The 17,996-nt window shown below is 37.4% G+C and overlaps 1 protein-coding gene across 3 annotated transcripts in view; it reads left to right on the top strand.

Moving 5' to 3' along the window:
* The window catches only part of cdkl5 (cyclin-dependent kinase-like 5), a 496,892-nt gene that overhangs the window by 382,228 nt on the left and 96,668 nt on the right, over positions 1 to 17,996 (top strand). For all 3 annotated transcript variants that reach the window (XM_039745025.1, XM_039745022.1, XM_039745024.1), the window contains 2 exons: positions 8,009 to 8,129; positions 12,317 to 12,376. In XM_039745025.1, the coding sequence (XP_039600959.1) occupies positions 8,009 to 8,129; positions 12,317 to 12,376 (181 nt within the window). The remainder of the gene's footprint in view (positions 1 to 8,008; positions 8,130 to 12,316; positions 12,377 to 17,996) is intronic.

Genomic DNA, 17,996 nt, shown 5'->3' with positions numbered 1-17,996 from the left:
TAATGTTCAAGCAAGAGTTGTATATTCCAACAAGACAATGACCTAAAACACAGTTCAAAAAAACCACAAAGGCATTCATACAATGTTCTGGAATGGCTGTCACAGTTCCCTGACTTGAATATCATTGAAAATGTATGGGATGATTTGAAGCAGGCTATCCATGCTCTGCAGCCATCAAATTTAACTGAACTGGAGAGATTTTGTATGGAAGAATGGTCAAAAATACCTCCATCCAGAAACCAGACACTCATCAAAGGCTATAGGAGGCGTCTAGAGGCTGTTATATTTGCAAAAGGAGGCTCAACTAAGCATTTATGTAATATCTCTGTTGGGGTGCCCAAATTTATGCACCTGTCTTATTTTGTTATGATGCATATTGCATATTTTCTGTTAATACAATAAGCTTAATGTCACTGCTGAAATACTACTGTTTCCATAAGGCATGTCATATATTAAAAGGAAGTTGCTACTTTGAAAGCTCAGGCAATGATAAACAAAAATCCAAAGAATTAAGAGGGGTTCCCAGACTTTTTCATATGACTGTATGCATATACTGTACAATACCAATCTCCAAACTTGATTTATTGTATGTTCCATAGTACCAGATTAAGACTGTAATTTTTAGCCAACAGTGATTTGTAACAGGACTCTCTGATTACTAGAAGGTATTTTGAAAATACTTTGAAATCCAGTAATTTTAGGTATAATGAGGGCTACCAAATGTACTGTATTTCTTGGAAAAGTCACATATTTCCTGCCCCATTTTGGTGTCCTGATTTGTTTTATAAAAATCCTCCTTTGTCCCATATTTTAAACATGACTAATTTCCCAGTTCATCGACAAAGTAGTATGCAAGTTGTTATAGAAAGAGCACTTTAAAGCATGCATCCTTCAATGTATTAAAAATCATCAGTCATTACAAAACTATTCAAAACAGGTAATATCAGTCCAGTCAGATATTCTATATTTATGATGCGAAGCTTATGAAGTTGGAACTGCACAAGTGCAATATTCAAGTGCTTAGTTCTAAGATGGCTTGCTTTAGCTTCATGCTTAATCTGACAACATAACTATGGATCTGTTTAATGAAGAAATTGAGTGAGAATTTAAACATCTGATAAAAGATGAATTTGCAGTGCAAAACATGGAGGTTAGGGTTGCCAGATTAGAAAATGAGAAATACGGGACACTCTTAAAATCTCCCTCTATATTACTATATACTGTATATAAATTTATACATGCCCCCTACTCTCCCAGACCAATATATTATATAAAAGTAGAGACATAAGTTAAAAACATAAAGCAAGGATTTTAATGGGTTATAAGGAAAACAAAAGTAAAATCATTTGAAAATTATTTAATACAAGCTAAAAAAAATTCTGTAAAAGTGAAATCATTTGAAAATATTTATTTAATACAGACAACAAAGAAATATTACTATTATTTAATACAGGCAATTAGAAAAAAAAGTGGGCCGTGGCAAGTAGTAACAACACACTTTGTTGACACTGTATGTTGCAATGCAGATACAGAACAGTGCAGCGCAGTAAGAGTGTCATTGTCCTCAGCCAACCATAGCAACTGAATAAGTTGCAAACAGGCAGCAAACACTAGTTTCCTCGTTACATTTGGGTTATTTTCATTAAGGGAATCTGAGAAAAGAAAGTATAATTACTTATAAAGTTACAACTAAGTACCGTAAGAAGGTAATTTAAAAATGAACTAAATACGGGACATTTGGGTGTCCTTGAAAGGTCAGTATGGGACAGGGGACAAAATTATCAAATATTGGACATGTCCCATATATAAGGGACGTCTTGCAACCCTAGTGGAGGTAGATGTTCTGTTTTCCATGGAGGACACAAAGATTCTGCTCAGCTTTTCAATTCCAAAATAAAATAGAGATACCAAAAAGAGTAAATACGTCACATCACGCCACACCACACCAGGACTTGAAGCAGGCACAGTTTATGTAAACGCAGGGCTGTTCGCAAATCATTCATCAGCATAAATAAAATGCAATCTCAGTGATTGTATAGGAATTTATAATTCAATTGAGAGGGCTTTACAATAAGTTGAGTTACTGTATGTGCAAGCTTTGTCAAAGTGCAGTGGAACTTTGGGTCACGACTGTAATTTCCCCCATAGGACTGTATGTAAATACAATTAATCCGTTCCAGACTGTACGAACTGTATGTAAATATATTTTTTTAAAGATTTTTAAGCACAAAAATATTTAATAATACCAAAGAATGCACAGTGTTATAGTAAACTAAATGTAAAAATATTGAATAACACTGAGAAAACCTTGAAAAGAGAAAAAGTAACATTGCAAAAATTCAAGCTACAGCCTTACGAACCGCTCACTGTAAACACTTTTTTTTAATGAGTTTTAAGCACAGGGAAAAAATGAACATTTGAAAAATCCATAATCTAATAAACAACCAAGAAAAGTAAGATTGCAACAATTCACGCTACAAAACAAAAAATGAACATCTAAAAAATCCGTAATACAAAAACTAACCATAAACTAACCTTGCATGAGTCGAGTTCTGGCATGAAGGAAGTGAGGAGGAACTGGGTGGAGAAGAGATTACAGTTTTGAGGTAAAGTCTGTGACGATGCGGGTTCGCTGCATGCTCCCATCTCACTTCCGGAAGCCCTTAAACCTGTCACCGTCGGTAATGTTACTGATAAGCACAACAGTGAGGCACTACAATGGAGCAATCGGATGGTGCAAAAAGTGCCAAGTGCTTTTATTAAAATCAACAAAACAACAATCTAAAACAATGTACAAATTAAATAAAGTGCAGCGCTTTCAGAATCCTTCAATAAATAACTAATCCTATAAAAACAGAAGTGAAGTGGAGGTTAAAATCCAATAGAAAAAAGTCTTCATTAAATACGAGATTAAAACAATGCTCGAAGCAGTCTCTTTAAAAACATGCCCGGTGCATTCTTTATCTGCCTTACGCGGCCAGCCGTCCTTCTTCTGGTCATTCCAGGTCCTTGATCGCTCAGCTGGAGCGACTGTTTCCTTCTGCCCCACCGAGTGTCGGCCAAAACAGCCCTGCTTGGGCTCACTGCCTAGCTTGTTCACACCAGTTCTCCCCACACTGCTTCCTGTTTACTTCCTCACTCCGCAACCTCTGTCTTTCTCCTCCCTTTAGCTGCCTTGTGCTGTAGCAATCAACCACCACGCCCCCTTGCTAAGCTGCAAGCATGGTGATTATTTATTTAAAACTGGCCTCTTGACGTGAGCCGTGGACCCACTGTACCACAAAGTCCCTCTGCGTGATGCACGTCTAATCGAGAACAATATACTGTACAGGGAGAGACCGAACACGTGCGTAAATCACCTGTGCGTACGAACCGGAAGGGAAACGAAATAGAGCACAAAGAGTTCACAGCGAATGCACAGTTAGAGACTGAACATGTGCGGAAATCATCATCACATATAAACCGGAAGGGAAACTGGCTTGTTTGTCACCCGAGTGTGTGATCGTGAACAGATGCAAAAGTTTGGCAAACTTTTTGGTCGTAACCCGATTTGTACGTGGTCCGAGACGTTCGTGACCCGAGGTTCCACTGTAGTTGTAGATAGCATTGTAACACAGCAATGCATCTCCGGCAAGTGCATAAGGTGTTGTTTAAAGTAAACAAGTAATCATTTTCAAACCCAATTATCCTGAACAGGATCATGGGAAAGGGGTAGCCTGTCCCAGCAACATCAGAAGCAAGGCAGGAATAAACCCTGGAAAGGATGTCAGTCCATCACATAGTGGACACACTCACACATAAACATACACAAGTAATAATGTACCTTATTATATGCATGGCTTTGAGGGCTATATTTGTTTTGTTTTATTCTTTAGAGTTGTCGTGTGTATGAGAGGTGTAAACATGTTTGTATATAAAGCAATTTTAAAGTCATAATACACCCAGTCCCAACTCTCCAATAAGCATCCGCTTACCGGGAGGGACCGTCCCGTATTCATTGGTTACACATTGACTAACTATACCACCCCACTGGGTAAAGAAACCACACCACTGATTATTAGCTTTATACATAATCATTAATGCCAGTGTGATGTTTATTTAAAACATATTCGCCGACCCGCAGCATAGTATACGCCGCATAATTATTCATTGATAGGTGAACACTTCCTAAAAGACACAGTTCAGCAATCCCCTATTCAACATCGCGATAAGGCGGTGGCCATCACTCCGGGTTCGGTGTTGGTATAACAAAGGAAAAAAATAAGGGGCATAGAAACAACAGGGAGAACAGAAGCTTGCGGGGACAAAAAAAGATGGTAGCAATGAGAGAGACCTGTTAGCAAAGCAAAGCAGCACGAACCCGAGAAGAACAATGAAAAGTCAGTGTGGGTCAGAGGGCAGCAATGAGAGAGAGAGATCTGTTAGCAAAGCAAACAAAGCAGCCGGAACCGAAAAGAACAATGAAAAGTCAACGTGGCTCAGAGGTGCATGTGGACTGTAGCAGAGACCACAGCGACTGAGGATGTGTTTGGTGAGGTGTTGGGGGCGGGCACATGAGCAGGCTGTGCGCATGCCTCGAGAGCGGGGGTGGGTGCGGGAGGAGGGTTAGAGTTGGCGGGGGTGGGATGCTTCGTGCATACCCCATGGTCGGGCGATTTGGCGATTATATATATATATATATATATATATATATATATCTTCAAGATTTACTTTCAATTATAGTGCATTTAAGATTTTTTACTTAGATAATACAGTTTTACTTACACTTTTGAAATTTACAGTTGACACAAAAACTGGAATAATAGCAAATACTAAGAAGACATTTGAAAAATTCAGAAAGCCCCTCAGAATCTCCAGAAACCTGTAAAAGCTCCACTTTTTTAAACTAGAAGTTTTGCTAAACAGAACCTACCCAATTTTCCTCACCTCCCAACTACTTTTATTCCAGAAGAAATATTGATCAGTCACGAAGACTCAGATAGAATCTCTACAATTTATAAAAACATTTTATAGTCTTCCTTTCGACGATCCCAGGGTACAATAGGGAAAGGATCTGTCACTTAATATATATATATATATATTTTATTTTTAACTATTCTAAAGGAGACTGTTTAACATCATACCCTTGGTTTATTGTTATTGTTATTATTGCATTAGGGTTTACAATGCTTATCCAGGGCCACTTTTTAACACCAATCCCTGGGTTTACTGTCTTAATATTTCAAGACTGTTAATGATTATATTTTATGCTTATAATCTGCTAATGATTATATTATATGCTTATAGTATTTAGACTTAATTGGCAATAGATATCTCTACTTTGTAATCCCCAAATGCCACTGCTGGGGGGCTTGTTTTGTTTTGGACGTGCTCTGTCTCTAGGTATGTCAGAGGACCGGGACTTTGTGAAGTGGGGTCCAGCCTCACGTGGGGAGGCAAAATGTGGGGTGGGGGGATAAGGGGGGGGGAGAGAGCAAGCTATATCTAATCTATTATTTTAATCCTTATAATGATAACTACCAGCGTAACAATAAGCTGCACGGCAATATCTTGTGGGAAAATTGGAAATTAAGGTTAAAGCTGTCTCATTTCCAGTTAAGACTACAAAATGACATCAAAAATTCAGAATCAATGTCTCCATGATGGGACAGTTAACTAAGGCCTGAATCACGAATTAAAGAGAAAGAAAGTATTCTACAGCGTAACAGGTTTAAACGCTAGGATAGTATTTTTACAGGAGGCGCACTTACTAAGCAAGGATCGGTTCCGGCTGCAAAAAGACTGGACTGGCCAAATGTTCCATTCCAGCTTTACAAAGAAAACTAGAGGTCTGGGAATTCTCAAACATAGAACAGTCTCATTTGTGGTATCAGATATAGTATCTGATCCTAAAGGGAGATATGTGATTGTCATGGGCAATTTATTTAACTGTAAAGTAATTTTGATAAATGTTTATGCACCCAATGTTGATGATAAGGAATTCATGCAAAATGTGTTTACATCCATTCCCAATGTGAACACTCATAAAATTACAGTATAATGGCTGGGGACTTTGTGTTTTAAATCCACTCTTAGATAGGTCTCCTGTCACAGTGGGGATGACATCTAACACTGCAAAGATAGTTACACAGTCTTTAACTGACCACGACTTATCAGACCCCTGGAGATTTCTAAACCCAAACTCAAGAACATATTCCTTCTACTCACCAGTGCATCATTGCTACTCAAGAATTATTTATTTCTTTATCTATACTAATAAAAGGCAAAGCCCTCACTGACTGACTGACTCACTCACTCACTCACTCACTGACTCACTCATCACTAATTCTCCAACTTCCCATGTAGTTAGAAGGCTGAAATTGGGCAGGCTCATTCCTTACAGCTTCCTTACAAACGTTGGGCAGGTTTCATTTCGAAATTCTACTCGTAACGGTCATAACGGTCGACAACGTCCGCCATGTTAAACTTTCTTATTTATGGCCCCATCTTCACGAAATTTGGTTGGAGGCTTCCCTGCGCAAACCAAAACCGATGTACGTACTTATTTTGGTGGTATGACGCCACTGTCAGCCACCATATTGAACTTTCCAACAGTCTTTGTTACTTATGGGCCCATCTTCAAGAAATTTGGTACACGGGTTCCCAACGCTAACTGAATTCTACTTAAGTACATATATACGTCCATAGCCTGCAGCTCGGTCGCAGTGTGAGGCGGCGTTGGGTCCCCCATCCCCACGCCTCCCACATTGTTGGCTGCCTGCCTATATAAGGCCGTCTGTCGCTCCGGTCACTTCATTCTCTTCTTTGCTTCGCCACGGTATTCACGTCTCCCTGCTGATAACTGCAGCCTTTTTATTTAATCCACGGCTTCTCTGCTCTTTTATTGTTCGTTTATTACGATTATAGTTATTGTATAGGTATTTTAGAGCAGTTTCCATGCCCGGAGATGGTGCCTACCTTTTCCATTCTCTGTGTTACATATTGCATGGCCATATCAGGCTCACTCTGGATAACTGGAGGAATATTGTGTCTTATGTATTGAATGACTGGGACAGGTTCAAGGTGTGGACTGATGACGGTACAGGAGATAATTATATTACACAGGAGCACTATAAGAGTGAAATGCTTAACCCTTCACCTATGGTTCTGTATGTGAGTTGATGGCTGCCGCTGAATTGTTCGGTTGTCACTTTCAAGTGTACGGAAATGACCAAATATTTTGCACCTTTGGACAACCGCCAATGCCTCTTAAACATCTTAGATTCACAGGTGACGATTTGAGTAGTGGACACTTTAATGTTTATGAATGTTTAAACTCTCAAAAGCTGGATGTGAAGTTATCGATGAAACCGGTTGTGTGCTTACAATGCTTGACAGATGCCGAATGTCACTTCAACACAACAAATCCTGCAAATACTAACGTAATTGAAACAAACCATGAAACTCAAACCGATTATGACAGCAGCAATCTAAGCTGTGAGATCTGAGGCAAGATTACTGTTCACATGGCCAACTGTAAGTTGCATGCTCAAGAGTAAGCTCAGCGCACAGCTTAGTCATATTACAACCGGAGGGCCGAACTCACAATGTGGCATACAAAGAGATCCTTAACAAATAATTATTGGTATATTTTCCCCCAGTTTAAAAAGGTTTACTTTTCTTCTTAATAACAATTTTAAGTCATTTTAGATAGAAAGCAGGATGCACTTCTCCATCCTTGAGAAGAATGAATAAAGTACATATTTTATTTGAACATGACAGCTTAAGAGCAATCTCTCTTGACTTTAATCTTTGGTTTTTTTCCCTTTTATGAAAATTTGCTTGATGGATCATCTCGCTTGTTTTACATTTGCAGTCATAAGTGATTGTGCTCAGACCTTTACCACTTGAGAATTTCAAGGAAATGCATCAAATTACTTTGAAAGAGGTTGTTGTTGGTCATAGTTTGAAAATGAAATTGATTTTGCCTATCTGCTTGTTCACATTTACCATTATCTGTATTTTTCAGAACATGCTAGAATTGCTTGAAGAGATGCCAAATGGAGTTCCACCAGAAAAAGTCAGAAACTACATTTACCAGTTAATTAAGGCCATTCACTGGTGCCACAAGAATGACATTGTCCACCGTGGTAAGCATCCATCAGTGGATTGGTGAAATTGTTTAAAGAAAAATTACATTGTGGACTGTGGAATACAAATATGTGTTTATGTTCTACAGCAATTCACTCACCAAAATATTGAGTGTAGTTCCTATTAAAATTGTAAGAACATATTCAGGATACCCTGAAAGATCACACCCTAATACATTTTATGGCTATTGTGTGTGTTCCCATGCACAGGATGTGGAGCCCCTAAACCAAGATACGTCCATTCTACATTAAGCATGCCGTTAATTTCAGGGAAAATTGTTAGCTTAATATGTAGTAGTAAAGATCTTTAGGTTATATATTTTGATTGACTCATTTCCAAATTACTACTTTTTTATTATATTTAATGGGTTTTTCTATTGAACAAAATTCAAGCATTCTTGGATGTGTGTTAAGAGCACTATAAAAAATATTATGATGATTGAAATTAAGGTTCAATGCATTACCTTGATTGTTTTTAAACAAGACAAGACTGCATAGCAGACACAAACAATACCTAAGAGTATGTTGCAGTAGGTTGTTCTATTTGTACTGTCATTTCTTACTTGATTAATGTGCTCTTTTAAAGGAATCTTTCTTTTTTTTTTCTTGCATTGCACATATACGCCGTTCACATTTGCACTTAAGCTTGCCTCAAACACTGCTTACCTTGGGTGTGAACATACAAAAACCTTGAGGCTAGTTTCTGAGTCAGCACAATTTTGGCGTTTTCTTAATTACAGTATCCATGACAGCTCCTTGCTTTTATAACAGTGTATTTGATCAGATACACAGACCCTTTGACATATAGTTGAAAAATATGAAAAAACAAAAAATACAATTATACCTCAGGTAAAAATGCTACTTAATGTACAGAGTCTATAGACATTTTGATACCATGTCAAAAAGATAAGATTTTCTGGTTTAATATCCTTACCCTAAATTGATACACAGCATTAATTCACATTGGTTCCCAACTTTTTCTATACTCCACACCCCTAGAAAGTATTTGATTTCTGTTCGCACCCATTTCAACATTATTGCCACATTTGAAGATGGAATCAAGTTTCTAATTTTTGAAATTTCTAATTTTTGAATTACAACTACATAAGCTACTGCAGGTAAACAAATTGAACTAAAAATAAGCTTTTATTAAACAGAGGAATTTACCTTTAAAAATCTCAATAATCTTGTAAATGTGTTCCCCATAAATGTGAAGCATTCAATTGATTATCCCAGGGTTGGAGTGTCCCGCAAAGCCTCCAGTGGCACGTGGAAATGATACATGATACACAATCAACTATCAAAATGTTTGGAGGATTAGAGACTCCCGTAATGCAACTGGTGGCTTTCGCACTTCTAAGCAAAGAAAAACACAATCAATAAGCTTTGTCCCCCAATAACGCCCACACTGCAGTTCAAAAACAAATGTGCTGCACAGTTAAAATTGTGGCATCCAGTTCAGTCCTCCTCATCCCCCCTTGGCAAACATGTCAATCAAACCTCGAAATCAGTGACATTTCACAATCAGAACTTGTATAGAAATCAGTACTAGACCTCACCATTCTCAAAGGATCATAGCAAGGTCCAAATCCCATTCTCTTGGAGAAAAAAAAAAAATTATTCACCTTTACAAATGCTCCGCATCCGGTGGATTATTCACAGGTGACAGTTGCCCGCATGCAGTTCTTGAATCTTTTCATATCACAGAACAGGAACACAATCACACACTACAAGACACAGACTGCACCACGATAAAGTCAAGACAATGCACCTCACTCAGTTCTGGTAAGTCACAACACAGCCTTTCTCTTTGTAATACCCCCTGAACTGCCATCTTACAAACCCTGGAGGTGCTGGCTCCCCATGTTTGAAACCCTTGCTGTAGATGCTGCAAATACCTTATTTTTGAAAATGTGTATTTAAACTAAAACAGCAAAACAGGTTGGACTTTCATCAAAAATTGTCTGCATTTTGCCACATGTAGTAAACCCCCACCCCCGTATCTCCGGTTTTCCATTCTCCTTCATCCCTGACGAGTTCTCTTTTATCCCCACACTCCACTCTTAAGGTTGACTGACCAATCATAACCCTACCACCATGACACTCATTCCTGGGATACCATCAGATTGTGCCTTCTGGAATTTTAAAACAGCTTCACTGCAAATAATGAAATCTAAACAAGTGGAAAAGTATTTATATCATGACATTATATCTTGTTTTCCTTATTGGAAAAAATTGTAAAAGATTTGTATTTATGATTATTTAGTTTTCTTTAAGAACTCTTGTCAAGTAAATTTTGCGTACCCCATTGGCAGATTTTTTTTGCTAAATGAAAGCAAAACAACTCCCATTTTCTGCAGTGTTGGCCATGTTGAACCGCTGTTCTTTCACCTTTCATTATAGTGCTGGACACTAAGGGGAGTTTTGGTTTGCCCACCTTTTTCTGAATAAAGCAATGTCCTAGTATTTGCCTGTGGGGCTCTCATAGTAACACATGTATGCATTGGAAAAACGCTGCTCTTCCTATTGTAAGGTGCACCTTATGTTAAAGTTTATGCTACACAAGAAAAAGACATAGGGGAAATGTTCTGTTCCAGATCTTCACTACACACAGTATGGCCATGGTGATATTCTCACATATGGCCTGGCACTAACTACTTAACTCCATTTTCTGACCTAATTTTTTTATCTCTCCCTTTTGGGGATTTCTTTCTCTGTCTATGTGGAAGTTCCACTCAATATTTCCGTCATAAATAATAACACTTGCTATAAGAATAATAATGTACCCAAAAAATCAGTATTAGTTTGAAAGACAAGGTGCAGCACTTCTGATGGAAAATGTGTATTACCTTTGTTTATCTAGTAAATGAAGGTGATAAAAAATCCTCTTTCTACATATTAGATGCAACAAACAGATGTGTTCCAGTAATGGTGCAATCACGTGCTTCTTCCTCTCTCCTGAAACATCCCCACTTATTATCAGTATCTTTTGACTCGCCATAAACCAGTCTGCCGTCTGTGGATGTAGACCTCCTTAATCATGAACCCATTTAAGCTGTCAGAAAACTAGAAAAACAGGACAAAACTAAGGCAAGGCCTGATGAGTGTCAGTGCAATCCTGTTGAACCAGATACATTTCAATTAGATACACACTTTGAATCTGTTTTTTTCATGTATCTTTTTCTTATGGTGCTTTGCATTTACCGAAGGATATCACAACATGTAGCATTCTTAATTGATTAAGCTTCATGATGTACTCATTTGTGTAGTTGGTATTATTGCCAAATGGTTTGCAAAGCAAATTTGAATATTTTGACACATCCCCCACAGAGTTTTTCATGCTTGGATATGGCAGGAGACGTAAGGACAACTTTGTCCTCTTGCGTGATTTCAAGATTGTTTCTTGCAGTTTTCTGGCACCCTTGCTTTTTCTCTCAAAGTACAGTAAATATTAAGTAAGCTGTTAAAATAAGTCTCTGATTTTTTGTAAAGAATATTCATCCAACAGTTGAAGACAAAGATATTTCAGATTTATTCTTTTCTAAGCCCACACTTTCAGAAATCCTCATATAAAGTTAACAAAGAGTAAAACAAACTGGTTCAAGTGAAAGCCCACAGCAAATGAATCTCTCGAGGACTTGTGATCTTAATTAACAAAGCCTCTCGACTAATTGTTTTTTCTCTTCTTTTCTGTTCATACTGAAAGCAGATACATTTTTTAAAGATGAAACATGTCTGATTTTAATGTACAGCATGAAGTTTGGTAATATGCATGTGAAGACATTTTTCCCCCTTTGTTTTCATTCCTGGATAATTTATTCCTACTTCAAGGCTTTTCTGAAGTATATAATTTTGGCTTCTTTGGTGTGGTATGGTAACCTGTTTTTAATTATATATTGAATCTATGCTTCCTTTCTCATATGCTAGGAATCCAAGATTAAACTCAAATGATTTATGATAGCACCCCTAAATAATATCAATAAAAATGCATTTTTTATAGTGCTCTTCACAGATAGCTGGCTGGGAGTGCTGAATTAAAAAGGATCACATTATCGTTCTACTGCTTCCTGTGCCTTGACAGTTTTGAGAAAAAAGGTCTTAATATTAACACAATTAAATATGCTATAGTTCTGAAAATTCCCTCTAATTACTTCCTTTAATTATTTCATTTTGTGGTTTTATTTCAGATATTAAACCTGAAAACCTCCTAATCAGCTACGATGACATCCTTAAGCTCTGTGATTTTGGTAGGAAAATTCTACATTCTACATTCTAACAAGTTCTTTTCTTCTCCGTGAAATTACAAATAAGTTAAAAAACAAACAGAATTACCTGCTATAAGACTGTTTTGTTATACTGTAATGTAAAAACATGTAATTAATGGCCTATAAAAGTTGTTATTTCTCAAACACAGCCAGATCTGTTGAATATGGTTTGAGTTTTATTATTTATGTGGGGAAGCACCAGCACACCAGATGGAAACATTAGTGTAAGATGCATGTCATGTCATATGCACAATATTTCATGTGTGTCCTCTAATTTGCCATGTACTAACTTCAAAATAACCTTAAAATGAATGCAATGGTGTGTGTAAAAATAGAGTACTTTACTTTTTCAGGAAAACAATCTACAGTATGTAATGTATCTGTCAATTTATCTGTGTATATGATATATATATCATATCATATATATATATATATATATGTATCATATGGTTTATAATAATTGGTTTACATATATCTGTTAAGAGATGTACATTGCTTTCCATTGATCCATTCAGAGATGTACAAATTGGTTTGAATACAGCCAATAGAATATTTAAAAAATATTCACCATCTGTTGCCCTATGTGTACCTTTCCTCTGTATTCAAATGTGTCTGAACAGCTTTTCACTGGTGCTCCTTCTCTCAAGTGTGTTCCTGTAAAGTCTGCTTCTCAGACTTGTCATTATTTTCAAGTTGCCTTTCTTTCCTCCTGACCAGTTTTACACTTCCTATCTCCTATGTCTTTTCTCTCCTCCTTTTGTGTCTAACACTTGCGCTTCCTCATTTGATTACATCATCAAGGCCAAACTGACCAATCAGATTGCTCTGATGGACTAGCCATACACACAGACCTTAACGTTTTATTATATAGTAGAAGATACATTTTATATATATATACTGTATATATATATATATATATATATATATATATATATATATATATATATATATATATACACAGTACTGTGCAAAAGTTTTAGGCAGGTGTGAAAAAATGCTGTAAACAAAGAATGCTTTCAAAAATGGAAGTGTTAATCATTTATTTTCATCAATCAACAAAGTGCAGTGAATGAACAAAAGAGAAATCTAAATCAAATCAATATTTGGTATGACCACCCTTTGCCTTCAAAACAGCATCAATTCCTCCAGGTACACTTGCACACAGTTTTTGAAGGAACTCGGCTGGTAGGTTGTTCCAAACATCTTGGAGAATTAACCTCAGATCTTCTGTGGATGTAAGCTTTCTCGCATCCTTCTGTCTCTTCATGTAATCCCAGACACACTCGACGATGTTGAGATCAGGGCTCTGTGGGGGCCAAACCATCACTTCCAGGACTTCTTGTTCTTCTTTACGCTAAAGATAGTTCTTAATGAATTTGGCTGTATGTTTGGGGTCGTTGTCCTGCTGCAGAATAAATTTGGGGCCAATCATACGCCTCCCTGATGGTATTGCATGATTGATAAGTATCTGCCTGTGTTTCTCAGCATTGAGAATACCATTAATCCTGACCAAATCTCCAACTCCATTTGCAGAAATGCAGCCCCAAACGTTCAAGGAACCTCCACCATGCTTCACTGTTGCCTGCAGACACTCATTATTGTACCGCTCTACAGCCCTTCGATGAACAAACTGCCTTCTGCTACCGCCAAATATTTCAAATTTTGACTCATCAGTCCAGAGCACCTGCTGCCATTTTTCTCCACCCCAGTTCCTATGTTTTTTGTGCATACTTGAGTTGCTTGGCCTTGTTTCCACGTCGGCGGTATGGCTTTTTGGCTGCAACTCTTCCAAGAAGACCACTTCTGGCCAGATTTCTCTAGACAGTAGATGGGTGTACCTGGGTCCCACTGGTTTCTGCCAGTTCTGAGCTGATGGCACTGCTGGACATCTTCCGATTTCGAAGGATAATAAGCTTGATGTGTCTTTCATCTGCTGTTTCCTTGGCCGACCACTGCGTCTACGATCCTCATCATTGCCTGTTTCTTTGTGCTTCTTCAAAAGAGCTTGAACAGCACATCTTGAAACCCCAGTCTGCTTTGAAATCTTTGTCTGGGAGAGACCTTGCTGATGCAGTATAACTACCTTGTGTCTTGTTGCTGTGCTCAATCTTGCCATGACATGAAACTGTCTTCATGAAACATGAAACAGCATTTTTTCACACCTGCCTAAAACCTTTGCACAGTACTGTATATATATATATATATATGTATATACACAGCACTGCAGTGGGTTGGCACCTTGCCCAGGATTGGTTCGTGCCCTGTGTTGGCTGGGATTGGCTCCAGCAGACCCCCGTGACCCAGTGTTTGGATTCAGCGATTTGGAAAATGGATGGATGGATGGATATATATAGCACTTTAATCACATTATGGAGGGCACTGTATATAAAATATACCTGAAGAACAACTGAGATAATGATACAGAATTATATTTCATTTTTCATAGATTGGTTCAGATTTACAGGCAGCACTGCACTGGCTGACAAAGTTTAGCATCTCTGTTTCATTTCATGTTTTATGCCAGAATTCTGTATCACTTGGGTGTATTTTATTTGCAATTTCATATTGGTTGCGTTTATTGTACAGAACACTTTTTTTCATTATTTAAGAAAATGATCAAATCCTTACAAACACAGACCCCACATAAGCACCTCACTGACAATGTCTGCTTGTCTTCTACCTCCCATCCTTCTCTTACCTTATATCACCATTATAACCTGGGGTCATTTCCAGATAAAGGAATGACATTTTAAAATAATTTTGTCTTTTTTCTCAATATACCAAACCAAAGCCTGAAATAGTTTACATTTTGACAAATGGGGCATTGACATAATTTAGTTAAGCTCACATTTCCATTTCAGATTACATGTGTAACCCACTCACGACGTTGGATGTGTCTAAACACATCTCTGAGTGAAGACGCCAAACCCTTTCCACTCCAGTGATACGTGTAATCCTACTTTAATAGACAACAGAGGGACTCAAATACACATCTGCTCTTCTTCCTGATTCTATCATTAGCTCAGCATGAATACTTTAAAAATATACTCCTGTGTGAACTGCAGACAGCTTCCTAATTTTTCATCAACTATTACATGAGATAAAAAGAAAACATTTGTTCTTTCTTTTTTGTTATGTTATGGAACTATTTAAAAAACATTTGCATCACCATACAATGTCAAAGCCAGTTATGCCAGACCTGTTCATCTGTTTCTAGTTTCTTCACGAACCTGACTATTGATTGTTGATTGATTTTGGTGGCCTTAATTATTTTCAGCACACCGCAGCATTGCCCATATGTCCCTGTTTATAGGCAAGGACCCCTAAACATAACATTCAAAAAGCATTTGGATGCCACTGGCATAGACATGTGAGCCAATCGATCAGCCTGTCTGTACTGTTTAGTCAGCGCTTTCTGGCAAAGAAGAATTAACACATTTGTGGGCATTACTGGAGCCTAGGGAGAACAAGCTGAAACAAATCAATAAACTACCACAGTGGCTCACTAAATTAGAGCCAGACGGTCACCCTAATCAAACTAAGTTGTGAACAAAATCTAAATGGCTGTGGCTGGTTGTGGACTGTTCAGGGCTGCTTGTGCTTTACAGCCCAAATCCTTCATTCGACTATCCCTTTACAAGTGACACAGCATATAATGTGTCGGACAGAAGTGCAGTGCTCATTGCTAAGTTTTATGTTCTCCAAACCTTATTCTGTGATTTATTTGATGTCACCTTAAACAGTGTGTATTTATAGTGCTGAACCATCATATAATTGTGTCTTCTCATGGTAAAATAATTATTAGTATTTGCCTTATGCATAGTAGTGCCTTACTTTGTTTGTGCTTCCTTTAAAAACTACAATATACTTTTAGTTTGCAGAATGTTGTTTTTCTAGCTTTAATCCTTGCAACTTCCTTCTTAGCAAGGTATTTACACTGGTACTAATAATCGGAAACTGTACTTGCTCAGTTTCCCACTATTAAATCATATTGATGCTTCTCAAATGGACACCTAGTCAGGAAAGCGTGTATTCTTTGATTTATTGTGGTGTTGACAAAGTGGAGTTTTAATTCACTCTGCAAGTGGTCCCTTTGGATCATCCTACAATGTTAGCACTCCTAAAATAGAAGCAATAAATATTTTTAACTCAATCTAAGCTGATCATATTGTCTTTTGTAATTAAATCCTTAATTGCTTCATGAGAACAGCATGCCTGGCAGATTTCCAAATTCCACATTTTGCTGCACTGCATAAAAATGAACTGCGGGTTTAACTGTACATTTCAGTTAAATCTTTATAGTTTAATGTGCCACTAAACATGAGAAGAATTCATTGATCCTTATTTTATCTCACTTTTCCAATTCAGTGTCAGTTGTTGTCCATTGATGAAGCATCAGGCACAACACGGGAACCAGTCTCTGACTGGGCACCATCCCATGGCCTATACTAGAGCAGTTTTTTCAGCATATTGTTAACCTAAAATGAAGGTTCTACTAATAAATCCAGAGTACCCAGTAAAAAAGACAGAATCTTAAGTTTCATTCAGGCAGTGCCTCAGTCCAGCATTTAAACACAAGACATGGTAGCTGTGAAGCAGCAGTGTAAACCAGTGCACTTCCATTCTATTTTGTTACGAAACAGTGAATAAAAAACGCACATAGATTAATTAAATGTATTATTATACACTGAGATAAAATAATTTAGGTAATGCATACATTTTCAAAATGCCAAACTAAAAATTACCCTAAGAATAATCTCATCTCAGTATGTAAAAGAATTGAAGAGTGTTTCACCTTGAACCAAGGAAATCTTGCTTCTTTACTGAAAAGTATTATAAAGCCTTGTTATGAGCAATAATGTAAGCCCCAATAATATTGTGAGCTGGAGGGGAGATGAACATAACACAGAATGAGTGTACAGTAAACGCAGTCAGAAATATTCTGAGGTCAGAAGAAAACCGAAACGTTGAATTCAACAGGCAAAACAAGCACAAGTGAAGGTCAATACTGAAACGAAAAGAAAAGAAACTGAGCTAGGGAGATTGACAATAAAAGGCTGAGAAAGGCAACAATATATAAATTCAGAATCGGACAAAACAAAAACTATGAGGTTGCGTTGAATGTGGTCTGGTCTGTAATAAGACAGGTAGGCCTAGGCATCAGTAAATTATGATTAGGAGAATGAGAGATAACATGGGAGACACTGAAATGAGAGAGGTTATCGATCTCTGCTGCCATCATGGGCTTCAAGAAACGGATTAAATAGCTTCCATGTTAATCCAGGGTAAGAAACTAAATATCGCATTTATTCCACTCCTTTACTTTGCAATCACTTGTACTATGTGGATGTAATGGATGATATGCATTAGGACCATTACACTCCATTGTTTCTGCTTTAAGGGTTTATTTCTTTTAGTTTCATTATTTGTTAAATTTGTTAAATCCACATAAACTTATAGAAATCATTTTATTAAGTTAGTCATTTGGCTTTTTTTTCAGTTGGTGTTATCCATGTAATAAATACACGTCACATTATTACATTGGAAACAAAGGATTTAACCCTGTGTACATTTTTGTCCGGACTCTCTTCAGGATTCACTT

This window comes from Polypterus senegalus, chromosome 2 (genome assembly GCF_016835505.1).
Source record: "Polypterus senegalus isolate Bchr_013 chromosome 2, ASM1683550v1, whole genome shotgun sequence".
NCBI lineage: Eukaryota > Metazoa > Chordata > Cladistia > Polypteriformes > Polypteridae > Polypterus > Polypterus senegalus.
Note: the sequence above shows the minus strand (reverse complement) of the source record. Positions and strands in the feature narration are given on the sequence as shown.